We start from the raw sequence: 16496 nt of genomic DNA, 5'->3' as shown, positions 1-16496 counted from the left end.
TAAAGAAGAAAAAAACAAAAATTGTCATTTCAAATTGTGATTCAAAGTAACTGAATAATTTTTGGTCCTAACTTTTGATCAATTTTACTGGTAGAACAATGTATGAAGAATTTGCTGTGTCTAATATGTGACAGTTAACTTTATTTTGCTTTACTATACATACATATCCTTGTCCCCCTCGCTTGTCCCCCTCCATGTGATTGGAGTTTTGTTGGAGTTTTACAGAACACCGCATGAAAGAGGGGGCGCTGTTTCCAAAAAAGAAAGTGAGGGCGCGCGCAAATTCTTCACCGGCGCGAACGCGGCAACATCATCGTTTTGCGCGCTCACGCACATCTGCGCGTGGAGAGAAAGGGAGCGAAGCGCCGTGTCCAGCGGCCTCGCGTTTATAATGGCTGCCAGGAGAAGAGAGGAGTACGAGCAGTTACATTGGAAATAAAACTTGTCACACAGGTAAATATTCAAGCTGTTTGTGCGCATGCAGCGCGAGTCTTTGTTTCAGCGTGCGTGTCAGGCGGCTGCGCAGGTGCAGGCGCTGCTCTGCTCTTCTCTTGCTGCTGCTGCTCGAGGGGTTTGTTATGACATTTTACCTTTACTGTTACTGTCACAGCAACATGTGAACGTCACGAATGTCGGGGGTAAATGTTACACCCTGCGTTCACGCAACGCCCAGCCTTTATGTGTAAAGTCAGGTTTGAACATAGGTTTGTCAGCTAATGGACCGAATGGGTCAGAACCAGCAGGCCTGTACATAATAAAAGCACATGACTGACACACAGATAGTTGTCTACAGTGATTTTCAGTTCATCCGCTGCAGTGTCTTGTGTTTTTACAGTCATGCTTTGAGTTCGTGATAGGCTTTGGCCTTTGATCGCGAATGTCAGGCTGCTTCCGCACGCACGTGCTGTTGCGTTTGTTTACGTTACAGGCAGCGTCACGTTGTGCACGTTTATTGTCAAAACTACAATAAATCAAGCGAAACCATTTTTTTTACAATAACTGCATTGATTCTGGAAATGTGTGTAGATATGTTTTTATTATATATTTTTTTATATCACGGGTTTTGTGCATTTGCTTCTGAAACGGCTGCAAATTACTGTAGTAAAACCATGGTAAAAAATAGTTAAACCATGGTTGGTTAGTGTAGTAAAACCATGGTTTTGCTGATAGTAATCAATACACAGAAAAAGTTACTACACTTTTACCACAATAAAAAGTAAATTTTTTAGGCCTAATGTAGTAGTAATAATAATAATTTGTTACATTTATATAGTGCTTTTCTGCTGCAGTTAAAGCGCTTTACATATGAAATGGGGAATCTTCTCAACCACCACCAAAGTGCATCATCCACCTGGATCAGGGATGGGCAACTTCGGTCCTGTAGGGCCTGTCTCCTGAAGAGTTTAGCTCCAACTTGCCTCAGCACACCTGCCTAAAAGTTTCTAGTATGCCTAGTAAGACCTTAATTGGCTGCTTCAGGTGTGTTTCATTACGGTTGGAGCTAAACTCTGCAGGAGACCGGCCCTCCAGGACCGAAGTTGCCCATCCCGACGGCAGCCATGTAGATAGATGGTATGCAACAACGGCACTTTTCCACGTGACCATGCCGGAGGTCACACTGTTGAGTGGCAAAACTTTCAACAAAATGGCTGCTGCTGCGAAAAGGCCAGTAAAACTGACTATTATCAGATTAAATTAAATTTAGTTGGCCTTGTCCTAGGGATCCTATCTTCAAGGCTTAACATAATGGATGTTTTTTTAATGAAGACTCAATGACAAAACTTTGCAATTACACAGAATAAGAGTATTCATTGGTGTATTTTTTATAAAAAAAATTTAAACCCAAATTTGTACATACCTGACATATGGCTACTGCTACTGATTTACTTCGCCTTTGAGTGTTTTTTGCTGTCTGGATAAAGACCGCTCTAAATTTTTGTTAAATCTTTAGCACAGCCAATTCACACAACTAGTTTTCCCATTTTAGACACGTTTTTCATGCTAGGCTAATGGTGTCGCTCAGACTTTTGCCACTCAGTGGGCGTTACTGCAGTCACTTTCGCCAAATGTGACGTTACATGCATACCCTCTATTGAGCCAGAATGCCCACCACACACCAGCTTATTAGTGGAGAGGAGACCGAGTAATATCGCCAATTAGTATATAAGGGGATGATTAGTAGGCCAATGGAGAAGTTTGGTCAGGATGCCGGGAAACACCCCTACTCTAATGTGTTAAAAATCATCTGTAGTTTTCCCTTAGGCAGATATCTAGTGGCAGTTTTTTATAGTTTTATTTGTGTCGATATAGAAAGCGAATTAATAAAAGGACTGCAGTAAAAGTGTGACAACTAGTTCCAGTCTCCTTTTTGTGCACGTAGATATCTAAATAGAAGGTATGTGGCTTTATTAAAGGTATAGCGGAAGATTTCCCCAAATTTTTTAAAAGAACCACCCCTTTAAAAAAAAAAATGCTCATGCGCAACACTCTACCTACTCGAGAGGGAACGCCTATTAAACGTGTGCACGAGAGAGAGAGAGCATGCACAAGCATCTTCTCTTCGCTCTGTTTACAAGTTGCTGTTGGCATGTTTACCATGTCTGCGCGGTTCGTGACTTGTGCCAGGGCTAGCATCGCTAATCATAGCTTACATCAACTTTTAAATAGATTTCTCCAAATAGCATACAAACTTTACCTGTCGAGTAGAAACTTCACGTGGGAAGCCCAATCTGTGCTTTTAGCGCATGCCAGCGTGTGAAATATTCTCCCAAAAACACTCTGGTCTTGTTTCTTTCTTCAGAGGCCTTTCTCTTCTTGTCATACAATTCGTAAACAATATTTCTCTTGCGACCCTCAGACATTTTGAAAAAACTAAATGAGAACGCAAGCTTCAATGAATGGCTGAAACCGTAGCCCACCACACATATACACCTGAAAGTGCGCATGTTACGACGGCCTTACGTCAACATATCATTAGAATGATTGACAACTGGGATGACCAATAGTCTTGATGATCCACCCGGAAAAACAAAATCTTCCGCTATACATTTAAGTGCAAAAATGTACATGTCCATTTACAACCCTAGGATTTGCCTTTTTGAATGAAATAGTATACCATTATTGCCTTATTTGAAGGGTCATGAATAGGGCTGCCACTAATTACTATTTTATAACGACTAATCTATCGACTAATTCATTGATTAATTGGTTATTTTAAACGAATAATTAATCATCACAAATCAACAAACATTCAATCAAACATTCCTTAATCCTAGGGATGGGCGATATGACCCAAAAAATTATCGAGAAAATGTTTTCCATATCAGTCGATATCGATAATTATCATGATAAATAACAAATCTTTACTCCTGTCAAATTTAAAGGCAGATTTTTGCTCCTGAATGAAAATTGTAAAAACCAGACAGTTAATAATGGTTTTAAACTACTTTTTATTCAGAACATGACAAATACAAAAACTAAAATCTTGTTTTAATGCATCTGTATTAAATGTAAATCTATTTGTTATGAAATCAACACATTTCTGACACAAAAGCAGCAGACTACTGTCCCTTTAAAACCCAAGACAGACTGCTTTAAGTTTCAATATACTGAGTAACAGCTGTTTATGTTCACTTAAACAAGAAAGAAAACTTAGTTCAGTGATCACGCGTGTGTTATACATATACGAGCTATACACGCTGATAAATGGATGTCAAGACTGTCACGTTGCTGTGGGAGGGCACATACGCAAACACTATATTCACTGCAGTGGTGGATCTGCTGCTTTTCCTCAGTTCCCTGAATTTGTGAATGTCCTGTAAATATACTTTTAAAGCTGGGCGGACGCTGAATGAAAGTAAAGTATACTGCACGCACCTGTGTCTGCTGTGTTTGACGAACCCTGTTTGCGCGTCCAACATTACACACAAGAAAATGTTTCCGCGCATTTGGATTCCGTGATTCCGTCCACGTTATCCGCATCGCGAAAATCATAGGTCTCTACTAATAAATGAATAACTTGCCTCATCTTCCACTCCTTCAAGTCTGACTGTCACTGTGATTGTAAACCAAGTAGTGATGGACGTTTTCGAAGCACTGCTTCATGAGGCTTCGAAACAATTACGAATCTTTTGTTTCGAATCAGTGGTTCGGAGCTTGTTTCAAACTGGCCCAAGTCACGTGATTTTAGCAAACGAGGCTTCATTACGTCATAACTGTTTCGAAACGTTTCGAAAACCCGATGGTTCACCACTAGGGGGAGTTGATCACATGACCAGTGTCTAACAAGTTTAGGTGAACTCGGGTCAGTTTTATTATGAAAGTTCATAAAACATCCATCCTTCTGACTAATAACACTGCCATGTTGTCTACTTTTTGTTTATAGACAGATTTAATGACAAAAATGTGCATAATTAAAATGGTAGTTAGTTTTATTCATTTGTTTGCCCTAAATAAAACTAAAAACACATAATACACTTTTAACTATGTCTGAATTAAGTTAAATAATTTTTTTAACATATTTTAATAAAAATCTTGCTATTGTTTTGTAAAAAAAAGTGTAAAATGTTTTGACACATCTGCTTATACACTATTTTGACCAGCAGGGGTCGCCAGCGTGTGTGGGTTTCGAACTGCTTCGAAAAACTGAATCAATTTTCGAAGCAATTGGTTCAATTGATTCGAAGCTTCGAAAGGCTTCGTTTCTCCCATCACTAAAACCAAGAGCGCGTGCCGCATCCGGAAGTGCTCGCGCAACATTACGCACAGTGCTTAAACATTATCGATCACTTATCGAACTGTCCTTATCGTTTTATCGGAAAAGTTTATATCGGTAAAATTATCGTTATCGAATTATCGCCCAGCCCTACTTAATCCTATTGTTTTTTTAATGTGACACTCTTTTTATAGTGTATATATGGCAATATACAGGTTTGCGCCTACTAGTGGTGTGGAGGAAGCCTTGTTATTTTGGCGTGAAAACAACATTTAAAAGGTAAAATAATAAAATAATTTAAAAATATTGATGTCTGTCGACTAATTATCAGCATCGACGCCATCGATTCTATCGATCAATCGCGACAGCTTTAGTCATGATTAATAATGTTGAGCTCTGCTCTGATTGTCTGTTTGTCAGAGCAGTTCAGTTCAGTAGCTTTATGTGTGTGAACAACAGACCTTATGTTTGAGTCTGTGTCAGATAAAGATACAGAATTTGAGGAATAATCAATTGTTTGGAGATTGTTAATGGACTTTTCTGAGCGGGAAGAAGTTTTTTTCAGTATGGACCTGCAAAACATATCTGTAATGCCAATAGTAGAACTTCAACATAAACCCTAGCATGTAGCATTAACTAGCATATAGCGCTAACTCAGCAGTTACAACTTTGTTTTTAGCATTGTTACATCATTGTACTTAATTGAATGTGTAATTTAATTTTGGGGCGTACATCTTCACTGTAATGTCACATTCAGTGTTATGTTTTCTAGCGGTCTTTTGCATGCATAAGGTTTACATAAGGAGGAAACAATCGTGTTAAAGGCTCACAATATGTCATTTTCATGTGCAGAACTCTTATTATTCATCTAATTAAAGTTTAACATTCTATGGCAAATTTAGATCAGTGATCAGAAGTTAAGAAAATAATGGATCTAGCATGATCCTAAATCTGATGGATCAGGCCTGTTTCACTAACACTTCAGTGTGACTTCAGTTGTATAATTTCATGTTTGTTTTTTAAAATGTAGGTTGTTTCCCATAAAAGAAACAAATGTCTTGGGCTTAAATATTTAAATTGGCAACGCCTGAAAGCATGTGAAATGATAAACTTTTCTGGCTGTGCAGTACTGGCTTGATCGGGTTTGAAATGCTTTAAAATTTTTAACGAGGTAAGTCAGGAACATTAAATATATATATATTTAACTTTTTTTGTACTAATTTTTAACAAATGCAGACCTTCCTCGAGGAATACCCATTTACTTTCAGATTTATTGTAAGACAATCAGGGCTCCAGAATAACTTTTTTCACTTGGAACACAGTGTCCCCCCACTGAAAAGCTTAGGGGCGCAACCAGAAAATTTAGGGGCACACATCGTAAATCAACATGCTAACCAAATATTCACATTTCTACTAATTTCCACTGTATAATAATAAATACTTTAATGATAGATGCAAAAGTACAATGTGCTGTTTCAAATTCATTGTCACATCACAAAAAAAGGTCAAATTTACTGGTCGCACATGTGCGACTGGATGTAAAATTCAGTGGCACACTCTGTGGCATTCTGGAGCCCTGACAATACATTCAAATGTCATGAACACATTATTTGTTTCAGTCATTAGTAAAAAAAAATGTTGTTATAAGACACTTTAATATTACATTTTTTGTGTAATATTAAACTGTACCTGTCAAAATAATTAGCAGCATCTGGATTACCATGTGTTATTAGTTTTGAGCGGTTCTTTTATGGCAATAACAAACCTGCAAATGTCGCGACTGGCCAATCAGAATCAAGAATTCCAATGAGCCGTGTAATAATTTATAATAGAGAATAAACTTTATATAGAGTTTGAGAATATGCCATTTCATTTAATGCTTCAACTTTACTTTGCATCTTTAAAATTATATTTACTTATTACGTGATAGATCATTAACACATGAAATGTGTTTATTAAATTATAGTTGTAACGTAGGCTACAGTTAAATAAATAAATCGTAACATTAAATGACATGGCAAATACACAGTATTTAAGTGTATTTTCTCTGTGTATAAGAGAAAAAATTTATAAAACTGTATTTCTAAATAGCACAGCAGCAACATCGCTACACATCTTTGTGCGTTAAGCTCAACTTAACTTATGTGTAATTTTAACACGTGTCATTTTTTGTTGATTTTGTGTTAAAATATAACACAAGTTGTGTTAAAAGTAACACAAAATGTGTTGTTTCAATAATAACACAGTGATGGGTAAATCCTGGGACAACGCATTTAGTGTGTCGTCCCACAATCAACACTAATGTGTTGTTTTCAACACATTCATTCTAAGAGTGTACACACGAGCATCCAGCTCTTACCACTTCTGAGTTATTTTATACAGAATCCATGTGATGGGGATTGTTTATGTCCTTACACGGCTCTACCTCTGCTTTAAGGAATTACCCCTGTTAATTTTCATAGAAATAATAGTAACCATGTTTTTGGGAGATTGATTGCCATTTGTATTACCATAGTTTTACCATGATAAATGATAGACAGTGGTAAATTTGTAGTTTTTAAAGTTTTACTACCAATAGTATAACATTATGACAGAATTAATCCAGTTTTATTACAGTGCAAGTAATTGTATCCTTTTGTTCATTTATAATTTATATTTCTAAGATCCTCACTAGCTGTGTTTCCATTGCAGATGCTAAGGAAAGCCCTTTATACTTAGGAGCAGCAACATATAGGTGTTTCTTAGAGGTAATAGTACATTATTTTAAATTAAAATAGATGTATGAGTGTCATCCAAACATTATTGGCAAGCAAAGCATACTTTGGAGGAGACACGTCTTGAGGTGTTTCTAGAAGGTTCAAATAATAATTATGTGACCTGCGTCAGGTGACCTAAAATGCTAATAAACTGTATTGCGAAATACACCTTTTTGAATTCCCTGAAAGACCACCTAATGGTATGTTTTTTTTTTTTTTTTTTTTTTTTGCAAAATTGACCTGTTTCCATTGGCCGTATTTTCAATTCGCAATGTCAGTTTACGCAATTTAAAGGGTAATGGAAATGCAGTTACCATCTACATCTACATCATCTGTCTGGCTAAAGAAGATATATGAATGTCAACATAGTTTTATCAATACAGGAGGAGCCGCTGGTCAACGTTATCAGCTGAGGAACAGACAAAGTTATGTCGTTTATGGTCTTTGTTAAATACTCTTGCCCGTGTTTCCATTGCTTGTTGACATTATGGACAGATTTCAGCCACCATTATAGAGCTGTTTTGTTAGCTCGATATTGACAAACTACAGACATAAAGCCAAGAAACCGATGCTTTAAACATCCTGCCTGCAGGCACATGCAAAGCATTATGGGTAGTTTAGCAACCTGTGAAAAAGGAGGATATGGTTGTTATTTGAAATTTATAGGTGTGGGTCTGCTGTTATGGGTTGTGGTCCCATAAGACCATTTCAGGTCAGGCAAATGCATTTCACAGGGCAATTGAAGTGTTGGCTTGCAGACTACTGCCATGGTCATCTTGGCAAATTGCAATGATTTGATAGGTTTCACTGCACTTTTTAATAGCACTTTAGAATAGACATGGAACATAAAGCCACAATATCCCAACAAATGTGCCTTCATGTCTCTGTATAGGTGAGAAAGAGGATGGTGAGCAGTCAAGCCAAATACGAACTGATCCAAGAGGTGGGCCGGGGCAGTTACGGTGTGGTTTACGAGGCAGTCGTACACCAGACAGGCGCTCGTGTGGCTGTGAAGAAGATCCGCTGCCATTCCCCGGAGAACGTGGAGCTGGCCCTGAGGGAATTCTGGGCACTGAGCAGCATTCAGAGCCAGCATCCCAACGTCATTCACCTGGAGGAATGCGTCCTTCAGAGAGACAGTCTTGCTCAGAGGATGAGCCACGGCTCCAGCTCTTCGCTCTACCTGGAGGTATATTTTCCCACAATGCCCTTTCAGTGCAGTGTTACCACTTGCTAGTGTCCATGTGAAGGTCTTTTTGCACCTTCTGACAGTTAAGTTTCTATTTGAAACCTGTGTGACATGTTTTTTTACAGAAGACAAAAAGACATAATTTGAATATCCGTTGGGTGAATTGAATACAAAGGCAGTTCATCCTTTTACTTTAGTTTAACCTTCACATCCACATAACCAAACACAAACTAAACAATTAGCGCTTTTCTATTGCATGGTACCACCCGGCACGTATCACATTGGCTCACTTTTGTTTACGTTGTGATGTCATTACTGTTCCAAATATTTAAATGTAAACTTTGTTTTTATCACCTAACCCTAATATATAGCAGGAAGCAATACACAAAGTGGTTTTAAGTTTGTATTTATTTATTTCAATTTAGCTGGTGGAGACCTCCCTGAAAGGTGAGATTACGTTTGACCCCCGCTGCGCCTACTACATGTGGTTTGTCATGGACTTCTGCGACGGTGGAGACATGAATGCCTACCTGCTTTCCCGCAAACCCAGCCGCAAGACGAACACCAGCTTCATGCTGCAGCTGGGCAGCGCTCTGGCCTTCTTGCATCGCAACCAGATCATCCACCGAGACCTCAAACCCGACAACATTCTCATCTCGCAGGGCCGCACCCCGGCCGGCAGCCTCGACCCCATCCTGAAGGTGGCCGACTTCGGCCTCAGCAAGGTCTGCTCCTGTTCAGGCCTGAACCCAGAGGAACCGGCCAGCGTCAACAAGTGTTTCCTGTCCACGGCTTGCGGGACGGACTTCTACATGGCACCGGAAGTATGGGAGGGCCACTACACGGCTAAGGCAGACATTTTCGCTCTGGGGGTGATCATATGGGCTATGGTGGAGCGGATAACATTTGTTGACGTGGAGACGCAGAAGGAGCTGTTGGGAAGCTACGTGCAGCAGGGCGAGGATATCGTGCCGTTGGGGGAGGCTCTGCTGGAAAACCCCAAAATGGAGCTCCACATCCCGGCACGAAAGAAAAGCATGAACGCTGGCATGAAGCAGTTGATTCGAGAGATGCTGTCGGCCAATCCGCAGGAGCGGCCTGATGCAGTCGAGCTAGAGCTTAGACTCGTCCGTATCGCGTGCAGGGAACTCGACTGGGACACGTGAGAGTAAATCCTTGTGAACTTTAATGTGATTCCTGCCATCTTGAAACGTATTGTTTGTGGGGTTTTCAGGGGCCAGTTGTGCTGCTCCTTAAAAGGATTCATTGTACACAAAGTGTAAAATGTATTTTATGGTCTCCTCTATCTGTCCATGAGTGCATAGTCTCATGACGGTAAAAGATTCCACCTTGATCCCAAACGGAGGTCCACAGAATTCCCAGAACATTCCAGCATGCACAACAAACTGCTTTTTTTCCTGAAGTCAAACTAATTTGATTTCAAACTCTGGTACTCCTTTTGTCTTTTGATTTTATTGTCTTTGACGGCTTGTCCCGCCTCGCTCCTGGTGCTAATTCAATTTCTAATGCAAAGCGGAAGCGAGCGCAGTAAATAACGGCCTCTCTTACAGCCACCTTAATATTTTCCTGGTCAGTTTTAACAGCTTTTTTACAACACGATCAATATCTGTTATTCTGCACTTTGCTCACAAAAGGGCTTCAGGGAGTTGTATTTACGTCAGTCTATTTGAAATCTGTGTGTTTTCATCTTTTCTACAAAATACTTGACAAGGCAATAGTTTGTAGTCAAAATCTCAAAATTTGTGCGTTAAATTTAAACTTTAACATGTTTGAATAATTACGCTTGAATAATTAGTGATCCGGACATCTGTATAAAAAGCAAGAGTAATTGACAAGCATCTTATGAGGAATGTCGGTCAGAGGTGTAAAGCAAGTCATAAACGGAGTCACAGACAAAGCTTCCTTCTTTGCTTCCTGCTGAAAACTGACAAATGTGCACGTGGACTCAATGTGCATGTAATAAAATGCATATCCGGGTGACTCTCTTTGACCAGTACAGTATCAGTATGTTTCTTTCTCCTAACAAAATCCTGTCTAGTTTAAAAATGAGCCCAGGATACAACCTGGAGTTTCTCATGACGAAATAGGCAGAATTGCTTAGCCAGGTTGTGGTACCAAATGGCCATATTATCCATTTAGAAAATCTTAATAATTTAAACTGTTTTGATTAATAGAAAAAACTCTAAAGTCTTTAAAATGTTGACATTTTGATAAAGCAAAAAATCATAAATGTATAAGCAAGCACATGGTTTAAGACAAGCCAGAAAAGACAACCTCATGAAGAAAAAAGAAAAACACGTTCGATTAAAAATGTGCATGTTGTACTAGTAAAAAGGTTTTGACATTGCTACTCATTTCCAGGTTATTTTTCCGGTTTGATTACACCTACGCACACTTCAATTAACTTTATAAGGTTTTTAACAGCTTTGAAGGATTTACATTTATGCTGATTTACAATCTTAAAAATAAATGGTGATTTACGATGCCATAGAAGAACCGTTTCTGTCTAAATGGTTATTTAAAGCATCTTTACATCTGAAGCACCTTTCTGTTTCACAAAAGCTAAATAAAAAAGGTTCTTCAGAAATAGTTTTTTTAAAGAACATTTGACTAAAAGTTTTTTTTTTAAGGAACCAAAAAAGGTTCTTCTATGGCATAGTTGTGAAGTACCGAGCCCCTAAGGTGAAATTGGAGTAAAAAAATCTAAAGTTTAGTTTCATGTGCTCACGCAAAGCCTTCATGTGCAGAATTTTTTTAGTTTTAGTTTAGTTTTGAGTGCTAACGTGAAACTATCGCGCGCGCACGTGAAACTAAACGTAAAAAAAAATTCTGCACAAGTGAAATTATCGCGTGCGATCGTAATTTTATTTACGTTTAGTTTCACGTGCGATAGTTTCACGTTAGTTAAACTAAACTTTAATTAAAATTCTGCACATGAAGGTTTCGCGTGAGCACATGAAACTAAACTTTATTTAATTTTTGCTCCATGTTCCCTCAGGTGCTCCGTAGTGAAGAACCTTTCAAGCACCTTTATTTTTAAGAGTGTACCATCATTCATTTCAATAATTTTATTTTTGACATAGTTTTGACAGTAATATATAATTAATGAATAAAAAATAATATATAGGCACAGTTTGTCTACCATACATTTACAAAAAGCATTAGCTTTTAAACCCTAACCAGTCTCACGTAGATTCGTATAAATAGCCTGAAGTGTGAAAATCGTGCAAACCATACGCAAAATTCCAATTTGGCGTGCATAAGATACGCCAGACCTTCCCATTCACTTAAACGGTGCATCTTTTTTTGTCGTTTTATTTATTGGTTTCTCAATTTTTTTCAGTTTTTTAAACCATTTTCGCTTGGGTTCAGGGTTAGATTTTAGATTTGCTTAATGAGGTTATTTAATATACAGGTTTCTACACGTTTTTGTCTATATTTAAGCCATGGCCGCTTTGAGTTGGGATTAGAATTGGGGTTTGGGTTAGGAAGTCATTTTTATATAACAAAAAGTTGTTCTAACCCTAAACCCAAGCGAAAATGGTAAAAAATAGCAAAAACATTGAGAAACCAATAAATAAAACAACAAAAAAGATGCGCTGTTTAAGTGAATGGGAGGGACTGGCGTATCATATGCACGCCAAATTGGAATTTTGCGTATGTATTGCACAATTTTCACACTTCATGCTATTTATACGAATATGCATGTATTGCACGATTTTCACACTTCGTGCTATTTATATGCAACTCTGTGAGACTGGGTTCTTTAAACCACAAGAAAAAAATTCAAACAAGTGTGTCCAAACTTTTGACTGGTGGTGTACATTTAAAGGTGCAGTGTACGTTTTAGGAGGATATATTGACAGAAATGCAAAACAATATACATAACTATATAAGTGGTTTATAACAATCTTAAATAATGACCTGGTATGTTTTAATAACTTTCGAATGAGCAATTTACATACACCACAGTTCCCCAGTCACCATTTTGCACCGCCATATTTATACAGTAGCCCTAAAATCCTCTTTAGAGCGCTTTTCGTCACCCTTTTTTGTCTCAAACGCTGACATGTTTGCCCTGTGGCGGCTACCATAGTTTCTCTGTGTGCAGTCTCACCACTAGATGCCGCTAAAATCTACACATGGCACCTTTAAACTAAATAATCATATGTTTTGAAGAATGAAAATTTTTTTGAAGCCATGAAGTAAATTCGGCATTATTAAACAATACTTTTGGAGATTTTCTAATGAGTGTGCATCGATCTTCATGTGAATGCTTAAAACAGCCAGCCTCAATTTGAGACACACAACCTCATCTGTTAGCATGGAAAAAGATGCCAATTATGACAAACTATCTGTATCTGTCACACTACTCACCTGCAGGGAAAAGCATACAAGGAGTGTGAAGGGATAAAAGTGGAGAGGCATGAAACACACTCGCACAACCACAAGCCTCTGTGAGCTGAGGATCTTGTGTTGTTGACACATAAAACCAGCACGCTCAATTTGATCTTTGCTACACTCTGAAATCCCAGAAAGGCGCATCTTACTTGTAATCCCCTCTGCCACACTCGTGACAGACCAAATGCTAAGCCTGTTAAGTTATTGGGTAGAGAGGGAATTCTCTGATACCATAACCATCATTCAAGTCAATGTTATAGGCAGCTGACAAGTGAGCACTTGTGGCTGTACCTCTGCCTGTCGCTTTAAACACACAACCGGTCCTGCTCTGGGATAAGCGGAGGCATTAATATTTAATGCTGCATATATCCGGTTATCTATGCCGTTTTAACCTTTTTGAAGTGGGGCATGCTGTAAATGAAAGCCAGCAAAACATTCATTCAGAGCAATGGCTTAAATGATCCCTCTTTTGTAGACGCCTCTTTTCTGACTGTGGTATTATTTTATAATCCATGTTATCGCGAGAATAGAGGATTATTTTTCACACAGCCGCTATTTCTGATCACTCAGATATTATTTGATCTGCCTTTTTGTTGAGATTAACATAATTTATGCCTTATTTTTTAAATCCTTTGCCCTTGTGAGTAGGGATGCACCGATACCACTTTTTGGAATACGAATACGAGTACATGCCGATACCGAGTACTTAATAAAAAATATGATTTAAATTTACAGGTAACAGCTTTAGTCATATAATTTAACAAAAAAACAAGGGACTAGTTTTCCAGTTTGTTGTAAACTCTGCCTCTTTGGACAACACAAGAGGCATTAACCCCTTACACGCCGCTCAAACATAGACATTTCTCAGACCGTGGTATCGATCCCTGGTATCGGGGGACTTTTAACGAGTACGAGTATTGAGGCCGATACCCCATACCAGTATCGGTATCGGTGCATCCCTACTTGTGAGCATATAGTTTCGAACAACAGCCTGAACTTATAAAAGACTGAGTAACAGTTGCCAGACAAACACTATTTGGTGAAGTCTGTCAGTATTAATGAAGTCTCGTGTGAACAGGGCTCACGGACACTAAAACACTGGAGCCTGTAAAGCCGACGTGCAGATGATTGTCAGATGGTGATCAATGAGTAGCAGGTCTTGTTTTTTTAAGGCTAAATTCAAATCGGTTGATTTGTGGCCTAAATCTGTTTTTCCATACATTTTTGAATGATGAATGTGTGTCCTAGCTGTTCTACCAAGATTAAAATGTTTTGTACACAACATCTACTGTCTTAACATTTAAAAGTAAATTTTTTTCCCTTTACCTTCATAATAAATTGAAATAATAAATCATGAAATGCAATAAGCTGGTTGAATAGAGGATATCCAACACAATCTTATGGCAATTTGTACATATTTTACAAGGTGGCTAATTTGTATAAATTCGTACGACCACATTTGTAAGTTTTTGTACGATTTGCTTTTGCGTAAAAATTATTTCCCCCTCCTGTGGTTAGTGGTGTGTTTATTTAATGACAAACGTAAATTTTTGTACAATTCACTTTTTACGAATTCATACCCATTAGCCAACTCGTACAATACGTACGAATTCTCGTGAGTTTAGGCTGGAATATCTCTGTTCATGTCCACTGATTTGCTTTGTCTGTAGATACTGTACAAGAGTATAAGTCTGAACTGCACAGATGGTGTCCTGATGACTTTAAATGTGTGCTTTTTGAATGATGGATGAATTTGTATTGTGGATTGGGCTGTATGTTTTGGTTGTTATAAGTAGCCTGCTGACATGATTATTACATGATCTTCTGTGTGTTTCTGGATTTCTGTGCTGTTTGAGTGTATACAGATATGATCTTTTGGCCTAAGGTTAAGATTGTTTTAAGGTGTGTAAAATTGGGAGCACAACTGTATTTCACTTTTGTAACAAAGTTGTTTTTGTTTTATAAAAAAGCACTGGATATTTTTTCCCACAGTGCTCACAGATTCTGCCCTGATCAACTTTTGCGAACTACTGATGATGCACTGTGACTTCAGTGCTTTTTACTTTTGACTATTTGTGTTGTTGTAAAGTATTTTTGGAGATATACAGAAGTTCATGAGAGGGGATCCTCCAAGTGAGTGTATAAGTTATTGTTGGGACTTGCTTTACTAATAAAATTTGCACTTGAATCATGTTTTCTATTAAAGCATTTTTATTACATGTGTTATTTATGTATTCATGAATTTGTATGTTGACCAATGGTTAAAGGGGTCATAGCCTTAAAAATCTGACTTTAAAGAGTAACTTAACCTTAAACCTTTTTTAGTTAATGATCTGTAAGAATGATGCTTTATTAGTGCTGTTCATTGATTTTAGTAACTTTTTTGACATTTGTATATAAAGTGTTTCAATACTACAGTATATGGTGTAAAAACATCTGAGTGCTGCCCTCTTCAGGTTGAATGGATCCTAGTACAACATCCTACTGGATGTTGGGTCCAAAAACTACCTCATGACGTAAGCAGGTTCAAGCTCACCACACCCTTGTTACGATCTCACCGCACACTTGGTGCGAGCTTAGTTTGCATATCTCCGTTGGGGTCTGCCCACTTTTCTTGCATTTTTCAAATATTGCCAGTGGGTGGAGTCAGGCTCTGACCAGGGGTTTAGTTACTCTTTAAGTACTATATTGGGTCCCCAGTGTTTTTTTCAACCTAGAAAATGTGAAAAAGATCAACCCAGTAACTTAGTTTTGGTAAACACTTCTCTGCAACCATGTGAAGAATTAGGTCCTTCAGATTTTGTCTGTTTTGTGATGCAGGTAGCAAATCTTATATATATATAATAAGCCTTTAATACACTATTAACCTGACCGATTTTGTTAAAGCACTGACTTTTCTTTTAAAAGTTTTCTGGAAGTGTGCTTAAGCGGTAAGCATTGATGGTACAACATTCAGCCTGCCTGGCTATATTTATATTACAAGGATGTGCCCACCTTTTTAGGATTCCCAGAAATGCCCCAAAATTACAAATTAGATTGTTGAAATTAAACAACATTTGTTCATTAAGTAGAGAAAATCAAAGCAGGACATTATGTTAACACATGTACAATGGGATTGTCAATCTTGGGGTTCGTGTTAAGTGGCTCTACTGTTTACCTGTGTGTGTAACGATTGTTTATTTTTAGATTGCAAAATAAAGTCACAAACGCCATCTCTTTCATATTACATATTTTTGTACAATTTTCAGCATGTATTTCATCGAACCATTGCAAGAAAAAGGCCACAAATTGGGCTTAGCTGGGTATCACTGTTTACAACTTTCATTGCATTCCATAAATGCTATTAATTGTTAATCATGGTGCAATTACAAAGCAACATTTTGGTGTGGGTGAAACAAATGTATGTATAATGTAT

General features: G+C 38.0%; 1 protein-coding gene across 2 annotated transcripts; it reads left to right on the top strand.

Moving 5' to 3' along the window:
• The first annotated feature begins 320 nt into the window (after positions 1–320).
• pdik1l (PDLIM1 interacting kinase 1 like) lies at positions 321–15274 on the top strand. 2 transcript variants are annotated; one of them, XM_065295161.2, is made up of 4 exons: positions 321–453; positions 7406–7461; positions 8363–8659; positions 9085–15274. In XM_065295161.2, the coding sequence occupies exons 3-4, from the start codon at positions 8375–8377 to the stop codon at positions 9823–9825; spliced, it is 1026 nt and encodes a 341-aa protein (XP_065151233.2). In that variant the 5' UTR covers positions 321–453; positions 7406–7461; positions 8363–8374; the 3' UTR covers positions 9826–15274. The 2 variants fall into 2 exon arrangements, with proteins under 2 accessions (XP_065151233.2, XP_065151227.2); XM_065295155.2 differs by lacking the exon at positions 7406–7461 and having other exon boundaries at positions 322–453.
• The last annotated feature ends 1222 nt before the right edge of the window (positions 15275–16496 follow it).

The sequence above is a fragment of the Paramisgurnus dabryanus genome, chromosome 19, assembly GCF_030506205.2.
Source record: "Paramisgurnus dabryanus chromosome 19, PD_genome_1.1, whole genome shotgun sequence".
Lineage (NCBI taxonomy): Eukaryota > Metazoa > Chordata > Actinopteri > Cypriniformes > Cobitidae > Paramisgurnus > Paramisgurnus dabryanus.
Note: the sequence above shows the minus strand (reverse complement) of the source record. Positions and strands in the feature narration are given on the sequence as shown.